Source organism: Malaclemys terrapin, chromosome 2 (genome assembly GCF_027887155.1).
Source record: "Malaclemys terrapin pileata isolate rMalTer1 chromosome 2, rMalTer1.hap1, whole genome shotgun sequence".
Classification (NCBI taxonomy): domain Eukaryota; kingdom Metazoa; phylum Chordata; order Testudines; family Emydidae; genus Malaclemys; species Malaclemys terrapin.
The window spans coordinates 52811098-52824815 of NC_071506.1; the positions used below are offsets into that span (position 1 = coordinate 52811098).

At 40.6% G+C, this 13718-nt stretch overlaps 1 protein-coding gene across 2 annotated transcripts in view; it reads right to left on the reverse strand.

Moving 5' to 3' along the window:
* Positions 1-13718, reverse strand: part of ZC2HC1A (zinc finger C2HC-type containing 1A) — a 71313-nt gene that overhangs the window by 15870 nt on the left and 41725 nt on the right. For both annotated transcript variants that reach the window (XM_054018411.1, XM_054018412.1), the window contains exons 5-7: positions 13088-13236; positions 11601-11697; positions 10531-10639 (exon numbers count right to left, since the gene is read on the reverse strand). In XM_054018411.1, coding sequence (XP_053874386.1) covers positions 10531-10639; positions 11601-11697; positions 13088-13236 — 355 coding nt within the window. The remainder of the gene's footprint in view (positions 1-10530; positions 10640-11600; positions 11698-13087; positions 13237-13718) is intronic.

A 13718-nucleotide genomic window follows, 5' to 3' on the forward strand; every position in this document is an offset into this window, starting at 1 on the left:
AAAAACTGACCATTTATTCATGCTCTTTGTTTCCTATCTTTTAACCAAGTACTGATCCATGAGGGGACCTTTTCTCTTATCCCTTTAGTTTGCTTAAGAGCCCTTGTTGAGGGACCTTGTCAAAGGCTTTAGATTGGCATTTCCCTTTAGAAAAATCACACTGACTCTTCCCCAACACATCATGTTCATCTTTGCATCTGAAAATTTGGTCTTTACTGTGGTTTCAATCAATTTGACTGGTCTGAAGTTAGGTTTACCGGTCTGTAATTGACAGGATTGACTCTGGAGCCTTTTTAAAAATTTGCACTACATTAGCTACCCTCCAGTCATCTGGTACAGAAACTGATTTAAGTGGTAGGTTACATACCACAGTTAAAAGCAACAGAGGGTCCTGTGGCACCTTTAAGACAACAGAAGTATTGGGAGCATAAGCTTTCGTGGGTAAGAACCTCACTTCTTCAGATGCAAGACTTCAGACTTGCATCTGAAGAAGTGAGGTTCTTACCCACGAAAGCTTATGCTCCCAATACTTCTGTTAGTCTTAAAGGTGCCACAGGACCCTCTGTTGCTTTTTACAGATTCAGACTAACACAGCTACCCCTCTGATACTTGATACCACAGTTAGTAGATCTGCAGTTTCATATTTGAGTTCTTCAGAACTCTTGGTTGAATACCACCTGGTCCTGGTTACTTACTGCTAAGTAATTTATTAATGTGTTCCAAATCCTCCTCTACTCACATTTCAATCTGGGACAGTTCCTCCTCCTAAAAAACAATGGGTTGGGTGTGGGAGTCTCCTCTGTATCCTCAGCTGTGAAGACGGATGCAAAGAATTTATCTGGTTTCTCTGCAATGGGTCTGTCTTCCCTGAGTACTCCTTTAGCACCTCAGTTGTCCAGTTGCCTCACTGACTGTTTGGCAAGCTCCCTGCTTCTGATATATTTAAAAGTAATTGCTGTTCGTTTTTTGGTTTTAGCTAGTTGCTCTTAAAATTCTTTCTCGGCTTTCCTTATTATATTTTTACACTTGACTTGCCAGAGTTTATGCTCCCTATTATCCTCAGAAGGATCTGATTTCCGATTTTTAAAGAATGCCTTTTTGCCTCTAACCACCTCTTTTTACTCTGCAGTTTAGAATTACAACATAAAATGGAGCTACAGAATTTTCTTATTACAAAATTATGTAAAAGGAACAGTGCATTTAGAAATCGCCTTTAAAACAGTTGTGGTTAATGGCCTTATCTGAATAGCAATTCTTTTTAACAATAGTCTCATGCAGCAGTGAAGGAGTGCCACCTAGAGGGCAAAAGTAAATCTACATTATTATGGTTTTACTTTTAACTGCTAGTAGATTCTCCTAGTTTTAGCTATCTGTGCATAGATATCTGTGCTTCCTTCCCTCCACCACACAAAATACCTACTCTAATTCTAGTAGTGAGAGGTATATTGTCAGGACTACAAATAATACATTGCATTTCTGTATCTTTCATCTGAGGACCTCAAAGCACTTTATAATTGTGAATCAATTAAGCCTCACACCATCTTTGTAACAGGTATGGGACCACTTTAACACAGAAATGGAAGATGTCAGTTGTTTAATAGTATACAGAAACACTATTCCACAGTTTATCATAGGATGTGAAGAACACTGTATTTAGTTGAAAATTCAGGCATGATTTAGTTAGAGTGAATACAATTATTCAAGTTGGAATATGGCCAGGACATTGGGGTTCATCTGCTTATTTTCATGAAAACTGTGTGGACTCTTTAATGCTTTAATGCCTAAAAGTGATTGAGACCTTAGTTTTATGTTTCATTTGAAATATATTACTTCAAACAGCACACTGTCCCACAACTCCATGCTCAATAATTGGTTCAGTATTGACTCAGAGGGAAAAGTGACACTTCCTGCAGCATGTTACTTGGAGGTCTGACACCCTAGTGCAGGGGTCAGCAACCTGCGGCATGTGAGATGATTGTGAGTGCCATCCTGGGGTCCTGGATGCTGGCCCCTGCCACTCGGGGTCCTGTCTGCCGGTTCCGCTCAGCCCGCTGCCGGCCCCAGGTCCCAGCCACCGATCCCGGGGGCTCTGCTCCTGGCCTCAGTCCGGGACTTTACAGCCACCCCCAGCTGTGGCCCACTGGCCCAAGCCTGGGACAGTGAGGGATGCAGACAGGGGCAAGAGGGGGCACAGCTCAGCACCTCCACCTTAAAAATTGTTCCAGCACCACTGTACTGGGATATTTTTAAGTCCTGATTTGCTGCTTACATCACTATCACGTCACATGGAACAGCGCATTGTGTTTGATGTTGTGCCGTCTGTCGTGATTTTTTCCCCCCACTGTAAGTTGAGGGGTACATTTGACAAAATGTCAGCTCCTAAGAAAGCAAAGTTAGATGTCTGTTCATTTCAGCCTTCTTGGACAGACACATTTGGATTTATTCAAAAGAAGGACCGTATTGTTTGTGCTTTCTGTTGTGAAAGTGTTGTTTGTTGCACATCAAGTGTTTGACGACATTTTCAAACGAAACATGAGAAAACCTTTCTTGACGAAGGAGACGACTGAATCGATCAAAAAGGCAGTAGCAGGATATGAGAAACAAAGCAGTGTTTTTAAATGATTAAGTGTAAGTAAAAATCAAGCCACGACAAATGGTTCTGGATCTTTATGAAACCCAGAAGGCATTAGTTGTAAAACTAGCAGTTTTTTCTTGGGATATTCGAACTTTGACTTTCCGCTACTTCCAACACATAAAAGAACTATTGACACATTGCATTGTCAGTGTCGATGAGATTGGAATGTACATGCAAGAACTGGAATCAGAATTTTCTGACAGATTTCAAGATTTCCAGCGATTTGGCCCAATGCTTGCTTTTCTAATTAAGCCTGAAAAGTTCAACGAAAGCGACTTGGATTTGTCTGTATTTCAACACCCATCCCCTGAAGATTTCGAAATGCAGCTCATTCAGTTAAAAAGCTCAGAATTGTGGGCATCAAAGTTTGGAGATCTGCGGAGTGCACTTAAAGCTACCAAGAGAGATCATGGGGCCTCTATTCTGACCTGCTGGACGTCCCTGCCAGCGAAATTTAACTGTTTGAAGAAAATTGCGTTTGCAATGCTTTCAGCATTTGGATCCACATACCTGTGTGAACAGGTATTTTCACACATGAAATCTGTCCTCTGTCCCTCTCGGCGCCAGTTAACCACTGATCACTCAGAAGCCTGTGTGCAGCTTAAAGTATCCAAATACATGCCAGACACTGGAAAACTCAGCAAGAAAAAGCAAGGGCAAGGATCACACTAAACTAATAAGATTTGCATTTTAATTTAATTTTAAAGGAAGCTTCTTCAACATTTTAAAAACCTTATTTACTTTACATACAACAATAGTTTCGTTATATATTATAGAGAGAGACCTTTTAAAAATGTTATATTGTATTACTGGCACGCAAAACCTTAAATTAGAGTGAATAAATGAAGACTTGGCACACTACTTCTGAAAGGCTGCCGACCCCTGCCATTGTGCTAACTATGCCTGAACTTGTTTATCTTGTATGGTATAATGAAAGCACACAGCAGTATGGTATACTTAAAGGTAAGTATCTAACATTCTTTTACTGTGTAAATTATCCGTAACAAAGTAAATAAGAGAATAAACTCTTATGCTTTGGCCTTATGAAGGTAATTTTTGAAGATCTTAAAGCTCCTTTTGAATTTTTAAAAGGGATTTATTCTTCTATATTTCTGGATGCAATTTAGTTATATTTTAAATAATAAATATTTTAATATGAAAAATGTTTCATCTTGATAGAAACTTTATTCTAATTTACCCTTTCAGAATGTTGATGATTAGAGACTCTCTCATTATACTCTGTTCTGATTTATGTGGATATTACATAGAAAGAACTACATTAATCTCTCTGTACCTGTTTCATATCTGTAAAATGAGAATAAAGGCCAAAATTGTCAAAGGTGTCCATTAATTTTGGGTGCCCAACTTGAGATGCCTAGAGCCTGATTTTTCAGAGTACGGAACGTTTTTATAGCCCTTTATATTTTTAAAGCACAGCTGCTATTGACTTCATCTGCTGTTATGGGTACTTCAGCACTTCTGCAAATCAATCTGCAGGGTCTTAAGTTGGGCACCCAGAAAACGAGGAACACAGTATCAGTGGCCAACTGTGAAAAATTTGCTTTCGGTGACTTACCCAGCATCACACAGGAACTATTTAGCAGATAGAATCAAGCTCTCAGAAGGGGCATTCAACTGCCTCAACCACGAGCCCATCCTTTCTCTTTCTGCCATCCCCTACCTCATTCCCTACACACCTTCCTTTGCAACAAATGAAGCAGGGGTCCTACAGTGAAGTCTCCTTCATTGTATAACCCTGTTTTATGCCCAAATCAGGTCTATCCTGTGTACTGAATGAGGCAGGGAACCGTGGGGAAAAAAAACAGTATGGGATTATGCAATTAAAAAGTGTCCACATAAGTCGGCCAAATAAAGGCAACCTTAATTCTAGCATTTCCTAATTTCTGAATGCTTGACTTTGTAAACCTTAATAATGTTCTTTTAATGTAGTATTTTTCCAGTGTAATTTAAGTTTAAAAAACGTTCTGTAAAAATGAAGTACATCTAGGAACATCTTATTGACATCCATAAGGGTTATCAGCAGGTTTGTGACTTTTAGATCCAGAGAACAGACCTCCACCTCTCAAACTAACAGAATAATTGGTAGCAGTAATAGGCTGTTATCCTCCATGCATACCAGCCGTACAGATGTGCTTTTAGAACTTAAAACTATTTAGAAAAATCAGCTTTAAACAGGAATATCCAAACCACAGTTAGAAAGATTATGGAAGGAGCAGAAAAATAAGGAACCAACAGGAAAGCCACAGGCTAAATGACATTTCTGAAAATTATATTTAAAAGTTTTAAAAACTGAAGGAATAGTAAATTGGAAGGAATACCACTGCATATTTGTGCAAGTTTTAAATTGCTCTGCTTTAAAAACGTGTCTTTAGATAAAAATTCATTTCACTGCTTGAAAATAACATCTAGTCGTTATGCAATTCTCTCAATAAAGTTTGCTCCAAGCCATCTGCAAGATGCTGCTTAAGTCACTCATTTGAAGTGGCCATACAGGTGTTCTTTAATTTCTGGGGGCTGGTCTACACTACAGCTGTAAGTTGACCTATATTACGGTAATGTAACTGAAGTTGACATAACTTAGGTCGACTTACAGAAGTGTCTACACCGTGCTGTGTCGACGGGAGACACCCTCCCACCAACTTACTTTGCTCTTCACGGGGAGCTGGAGTACAGGAGTCGATGGGAGAGTGCACTGCCATTAATTTAGCGGGTCTGGTGAATCAATCGCAGCAGTGCCGATCTAGCCATAAGTATAGACAAGCCCTAAGTATCAAAAGAGGAAATGGAAGAGGTTTTCCTTTATTTTCTTCCTTTCCCCACTACATTTTCTAAAGCAGAGACAGATTGAAGGAAACCGCTCAGTGAGCAAATGAACTGGGAAATTAGTTCAATATGGGAATTTCAAAGAGGGAAGAGTCAGACCTACCCCCATGTCACCATTTGAGACTGACTGGGAAGCTCTACCCACAGCAGGGGACCCCTTGACAGACAGCTAGGGCTTAGTGCTGAGTCAGGAGCCATCATAGCCACTCTATCACCGCCTGGACCTGTTCCCTCATCACCAAGAGAGACTATAATTGGAAAGCTCTGCCCATAGCAGAGGATTATTGCAAACAGAGGGACTCAGAACCAGGCTGAGATTATACCTTCTGTGGGTGTTTCTATTTTGTAATCTTGTCCATCTGCCACTCATCATACCACTTTTCTGCACCATAGTATCTATCCTCCTCCTCCCTCCCCACACTGGCTCCATCTCCCTCATTACCCACCCTCCTTTACAGTTCCCACCACCTCTGGCTACTCCTATTCCCCATTCCATCCCAAGTTTCTTCCTTCCTTCCACCACCACAAATTCAGGTCCCATATCTGCATCCTCCTCCTCACCTTTGGTGACATTTGCCCCAACCCTGGCCCTCCCTCCATCTCCCACACTCATTCCTGGCACTATGTCTGACCCCCGCATACCACCATTCCTATCCTCAGACTTAGGCCCCTTGTTCCCCATCCACTGGTCCCCTTCTCTCGCTCTCTCAGGAATGCCCACTCCACCTCTAAAATAATCACAGCTATCCACCACCTCTTTATATCTTGTTCCTTTCAGCTCCTGGCTCTCAAAGGGGCCTGGATCCCTTTGACTGGTACTGCCTATGCAACTGCCCTCTCCTCGTTACACACTCCCTGATGTGGATCAGACTGTGGGGGAATACTGGGTTTCTCCTCTCCCATTCCTGCCACTTCCAACACCCTCCTCCTCCCCTTTCACACTCTTTTTCCTCTTCTGAACATCACTTCTCTGGCTCCTCTTATCTCCCTCCTCAATGCTGCCATCATCTATCACTGACCCAACTCCTTCTCAACAGCTGGGGATGGGCGACAGGGAATGAATCACTTGATTACCCCTTCTGTTCATTCCCTCTGGGGCACCTGGCATTGGCCACTGTTGGGAGATAGGATACTGGGCTAGATGGACCTTTGGTCTGACCCAGTATGGCCATTCTTATGTTCAGCCTCTCTCCATAATTTCAACTCCTGGCTCTCTCTCTTCCTCCTCACAATCTCCCACATTCATCCTCAGTGACTTCAACTTCCAGGTTGATGGCCCATCTGACCCCTTAGCTGCACATTTCCTCACCCTCCCAGCCCATGGCTGTTGCCTCAACCTTTTCATTCCTCCTGCAGCCCTGAATCAATTCTTCCAGTCCCCAAGAAGACCATTCACTTGACTTGGTTTTTACCAACCATGGTGCACTCTCTCTCATCTCCCCATTGCTGAGTTCCCCCTCTCCAAACTGGTCACCTGGTCTCTTTCAGCAGTGTTCCCCCCCACCTCATGTCCTGTCAGTCGGCCTTTCCATGACTGCCAGTCTATCAGCATTAGATGGCTTGTCGTCTGCTCTCAGTCCCCTCCTCTCTGCTTTCTCTCCCCACCTCTTCCATGACTGTTGAGTCTTTCCATGCATCACTCTCCTCTATTTTGCCCCTCTCTCCCATCACAACCCCTTTGTCTCTTTCCCCTCACAATACAAACATGCTGTAGCCTCTCCCTTCTTTAAAAAATAATAATAAAAAAAAGAACAGAAACCTTAACCACACTTACTTTTCCCACCACCGTCTCATGTACCTTTCACCTCTAAGCTCACTGAATGCACTTTATACAATCCTTGTCTGGAGTTCCTTTCCTCCAATTCCATCCTAGCCCTCTCCAATCTGGCATTCACCCCTTCCACTCCACTGAAACTGCTCTCATCAGTTTCTAATGATCTTTTCCTAGCTGAAGTTCAGAACCAATACTCCATTCCCATCCTCCTTGACCTGTCAGCTGCTTTTGACACATTTGGCTTCTGTAACTCTGTCCTCTCCTGGTTCTTGTCCTATCTCTCTAATTACTCCTTCAGCATGTCCTCTGGAGGATCATCACCATCCACTCTCAAACTTTCTGTGGGGGTTCCACACACTTCTGTCTTTGGTCCCCATCTCTTCTCCCTCTACATCTTATTGCTGGGTAATCTCATCCGCAAACATAAATTCAACTACCATCTATGCTGAGAACTCACAGATCTACCTCTCTACTTCAGACTTGTCTCCTTCTGTCCAAACTAAAATCTCGGCCTCTCTCTCTTTGACATCTCCTCATGGATGTCTAGCCATCAGTTCAAACTCAACTTGGCTAAAACAGAGCTCCCAATATTCCCACCTCTATCCTAAGTCCTCCTTGCTACCTACTTTCACAATCACTGTGGACAACACCACTTTCTGCATGTCACTCAGACCCATAACCTGGGTGTCATCTTCAACTTGGACCTCTATCTCTAGGTCATCACATATAGACTATGTCAAAGTTTTCTTGATTCTTTCTGCATAACATCTTTCAGAGATGGCCTTTCTTATCCATCCACACAGCTAAAACTCTCATTCAGACTCGCATCATTTCATGTCTTGACCACTACAACAAACACCCTTTTCTCAGGCTCTGACAAATCCAAATTTGCCTCATTCACATCCTTTCAGATTGCTACTGAAAAGATGATTCTCCTCACCCATTGCTTCAACAATGCCAACCCTCTATTTGAATCTCCTGAATGACATCCCCTCTCCACCACATCAGACATAAGCTACTTGTCTTTACTTCCTGGACCCTACATGGCCTATTGCCACCCTACTTATTGTCATAAAATCATAGAAATGTAGTGTTGGTAGGTACCTTAAGAAGTCATCAAGTCCAGTCTCCTGCGCTGTGGGAGGACCAAGTAAACCTAGACCATCCCTGACAGGTGTTTGTCCAAACTGTTTTTAAAAGCCTCCAATGATGGCTATTCCACAATCTCCTTGGAAGGCTATTGCAGAGTTTAACTACCCTTATAGTTAGAAAGTTTTTCCTAACATCTAACTTAAATCTCCCTTGCTGCAAATTAAGCCCATTACTTCTTATCCTACCTTCAGTGGCTATGGAGAACAATTGATTGATTGATTTATAACAGCCCTTAACATATTTAACAACTGTTATCAGGTAGCCCTTCAGTCTTCTTTTCTCAAGACTAAAGATGTCCAGTTTTTTTAACCTTTCCTAATAGGTCATGTTTTCTAAACCTTTTATCATTTTTGTTGCTCTCCCCGTTTTGTCCACATTTTTCCTAAACTGTGGTGCTCAGAACCGGACATATTACTCCAGCTGAGGCCTCACCAGCATTGAACAGAGTGAGACAGTTAACCTCCCATGTTTTTCATATGACACTCCTGTTAATACACCCCAGAATGATAGCCTTTTTTGCAGATGAATCACATTGCTGACTTATATTCAATATGTGATCCACTGTAACCCCCAGATCCTTTTCAGCAGTACTACGCCTTAGCCAGTTATTCCCTGATGTTGTAGTTGTACATTTGATTTTTCCTTCCTAAGTGAAGTCCTTTACCCTTGTCTTTTACTGAATTTTATCTTGAATTCAGACCAATTTTCAAATTTGTCATAGTCTTTTTGAATTCTAATCATGTCCTCCAAAGTGCTTGTAATCCTTCCTAGCTTGGTGTTATCTTATATTTTATAAGCACACTCTCCACTCCATTATCCAAGTCATTAACTAAAATATTGAATAGTACCAGACCAAGGACTGATCCTGCAGGACTGCACTAGATATGCCCTCCCAGTTTGACAGCAAACCATTGATAACTATTCTAAGTATGTCATTTCTCATTTACTATCGAAATGTCAAGACCTGTCTCTGATTGCCTAAGATATCAGCCTTCTCTGCCCACTTGTTAAGTATTCAAACAACCACCTTAGTGCTTTCTCCCATGTTGCCCATCCTTCAAAACCTTCCTTTCCCATGATGCCTACAAAAAAAACTTGACAACAGTTAGACCGCTAGTGTGCAGATACCACTGCCTATCATGCTGACCAATATGGTCTCAGTATTTCTTGGTACTCCTCCGTCTGTCTGTATCCATCTGTCTCATCTTATTTCTTAGATTGTAAGCTCTTTGGGGTGGGATCCATCTTTTTGTTCTGTGTTTCTACAGTGCCAAGCACAATGCGGTCCTGGTCCATGACTGGGGCTTTTAAGCACTATGGTAATACAAATAATAATAATAATCTAAATGCAACAATTTCTAACTTTACAGTTTGGCATCATTTCTTCCTTTTCTGTTTCTCCTTCTACTTCCTTCTTTCTTTCTTCTCTTCTCTTCATATTTCTGTTTTCAGTTTCTAATTCTCACTTATTTTCTTACCCTTTCTTGTATCCCTACTTATCTCTTTGGCTTTACCTCTGATCTCTTTCTTGCACGCATCTCTTCCTGCTTCCCCCATCATGTTCCGAACAGTACATGCTTATCCTTCCCCTTAAGGCATACACAAAAACTACCTACCCTGCTTCTTGAACTGCATGAAGCTGTGACAGAAGCACTCTAGAGAGGAGTAAAGCCACGAAGCTAGCTGCTGGAGGAGGGAAGGAGTAGGAAAGGCTGCCACAGAATGGGGGAGGAGAAGTTGGGTTGAGGGAGGTCAGGATGGTGGCGCTACGGAAATCATTGGGAACTGAGCTGATCCATAGGGGAGCGAAGTTTTCTCAACATCAAACCCTTTTACATAGGCAACGAGGCATTTGTCAAGCTTGATGGCCCTTAAACTTACCACTTCCTAAACCGTAATCATAGCATGTTATGTAAACATACCATGCCAAATTCATCTTTGGTTCATACACAGAAAAGTCAATAGAGTTAAATCAGGGATGAAATTGGCCCATTTCATCTCTATCATTAATAGAAAGAATTGTAATTAGTTTAAATTATATCGAAAGCATAGAGAACAACTAACATCTTTAAAATTATCATCAGGGACAAATCAAACGTTAACTACAAAATGAATGTGGACTTACCCTGCTTGTGGGCTTGTCATGCTCACTGAATTTTTATGAGCTGGAGATAAGGTCTGAATTTTGCTTCCAGAAGGCCCACCTGTAGATAACACTTTACTCGTAGGTGTACCTTACGATATAAAGAAGCTAATATTAGAATTTGCCTCTCGATGCAAAAATAGTATTCTTGTATGATAACATGTACGGCCCACATTGGAATCATTAGAAAACTACTTAGAAATAATTTCTTAATATACAACGGCATTAGCAAGAGTATTAATAATTGCCTAGAAAATTCACAGAAGTCCAGTGAGACAATAAGGTCAATTGTATTCTAAAATAAGGGGCATGGGTTGGTGCGTTCTGCATTTTAAAGAAAATTCTATAATGCAGAGGGCCAGCATAACTGCAATAATGAATTTTAGAGAGATAAATGATAGATGCCTATTTGTGACTAGAACAGGGTCCAATGTTTACAGAATTTGCTGTACTATACATGTATTTTTAATTCTTACTAGTATATGCAGTGTACAAATTTATTAGAGAATTTACTAACCAAAAGAAAAATCTGACTTCAAAGGCTGAAATTAAAAACAATGTTGCACTCATTAGTACACAGAGGTCCCAGTTAAACAAAGCACTTAACCACATGTGCAAGTCCCAGGGACCTCACTAGAACTATGATTAAAGATATGCATGAACTACAGCGTCTTGATGAACTGAGACTGAAATCCCTATTTTAGGACATTTACTAAATCTTTACTTTAACTGATTTTTTGTTGAGTAAATAACTTTATAAATAAACATTGTAATGTGCGCCAATCACAAATGTACCCAAAGGCCTGAGATTACAAAAAAATAGGAAACGCAACCGGAAATAGTATGCAAGTAAAAGCCAGTCGCCATTTAACTCACTCGTGTGCTACTGTTTGAGTTCTATGAGTTCCCCATAAGAAGCTTTTATGTCCTGTCTTTCTCTGTGTGCACCACTTGTACAACTTTACAGCGACTAAAATTATACAATCTTGATTTCATAGTTGAAAATCAGTTATTTTGAAAGTAGATGCATAATTCAAAATACCAGTTCATACCTACAACAGTTTTGCTAACATTACTTGGCTGTGGTAAGCGTGATGAGGATGGTGTTGATCCTGCAGAAGGTGCCTTTTTAACTGTAGCAGGCTTGTACTGTAACAATGGACATAAAACTCAACTATAACATAATTAATTATTTAGCTGTTTAATCAAGTAATTAAATGTAACGTGAAAGATTGTTAGCCTGTCTTCCCACCCCAGCTCCTGAAATTACCATCAGTCAGCATTGCTTCTGGTACAGTGGTTGAAGAAATTGTTTCTACTGGTTTGAAAGATATTTCCTATCCATATAATGTAAAATACTGTAGAAAAGGTTAAAAAAATTCTAACTGGTAGAAACTTTTAAATTGTATCCCATTGTATCTCTCCCCACCCCCCAATATCTCCCACTGCTCATCTCTTTTAATAACCCCTAATATCACCCCACAACTAAAATTTTCCTCTTAGGAGAGTGCTCAGGAAAGTAGCCTCTTTTCATTGTTCCAAACTCCATTCACACAGCTGGACATTGGCCCAGTTTCTGCACAGACTTGGAGCCTAGTCACCTTCAGGACATAATGCAAGATTAACTAATTTTATTTACCTTTTTATTAACTATTTTAGTTTGTGTTTGTTTCGTATTTTACCCTCTGAATTTAAAGCACCTACCCACCATGGTGAGGGTACTATAGAAAGGAACAAGACATAATACATACACTCTGATCTCCCATTTGCTTCCTGTACTGTAAACCTAGCCTCAATTTTGACCATTAGCATTTTCCTTCTCCGTCTACATCTCTGACATCCAGAAATCTGCCTACCATCATTTAGGCAACCGTGGATATGTAAGTTACTTTCCTTACTGTGTGTCTATTAAAATGCTGATCTAGGTCTTCCATCTCCTCCCAATAACTAAGAGCAACTCCCATCTCAATAGTCTGCTCAAGTAGCTCTTCAGACGATGGATATACCAAATACTGCTGTCCAACTTCTCATATGTCCCATGAAGCAGAGCCATAACTGTCATTCTCTAGTATCTTCACTTGCTCCCCAGTTGTTTTGGAATCCAGTTCAAATTGCATTTCTTGTTTTTATGATGTTCTATGAACTTGTTTCAACCTAGTTTACAAACTTTGCCTCTCTGTACTCATCATCCTAATGCCGCCATGAACCTTCAGTAATTTGTATATGCAGAAGTCTGGAGAACTACTTCTCTGCCATTTCTCATAATCTCCACCTATATTTATGAGAGAGCTTTCTTTTCTCTGACTCCTATCATCTGGGAAAGTCTTCTTGCATCTCTACACCTGATTAACTCTCACCCAAAAACCAAAACTTTCCCCTTGTCTGTGCCTCTTGATTTCTCTCTCCCACAGCTATGTTATTCTGGACTTGTATTATTTAACTCTATAAGGCATTTTGTGATACACCTAAAATGATTAACTGACTTGGCTTAACAAAGACATAAAAGAAATCAGCAGTCAAAGAAAATATTATACTTCACCTGTGTTCGAGCAGGCAGCTTCCCTTTTGCATCAGCAGCCAATTTTGCTTTATTACTAATACGTGCTGCCTGTTCCTTGCAGAAATTGATGTGCCTGTCAGCTGCATTTTCATTAAATCGTCTCTGACAATATGGGCATTGAATGTAATCTTAAAACAAAACAAAAAGCACCTTAACTTGAAAAAGGGGACATGAACAATGACTGGTCTTTCAGGCAATTGTGCACCCACCTTAATTTCTTCTAGACTATATTTCTCTACTTTGCTTATCAGAATGTCCTACAAGATTGTGTCAAAAGCCCAATTAAAATTCAAGATATATCATGTCTACAGCTGCCCTGCAGCCACTAGGGCCCTTTGCATTTGAAGGACCTTAGTTATGGTTGGGATTTGAAATAAATTTTCAAAAACTTTACTACTTAAGTCCCAAAAGATAACAGCAGCAATTTCAAATTTTCACTGATACTTTTCAGGCAAGTGAACAATCCATCGTGCATATTGAAGGCAATACTAAAAAATGAGGTCACATCTGGAACAGGGGAAACTGAATAAAGGGGAAAATTTAGCTCACATGAGAGGCATTCTTAAACAGGCTAATTTGTGGGCGTGTTGTAATTCAGGATGAACTTTAT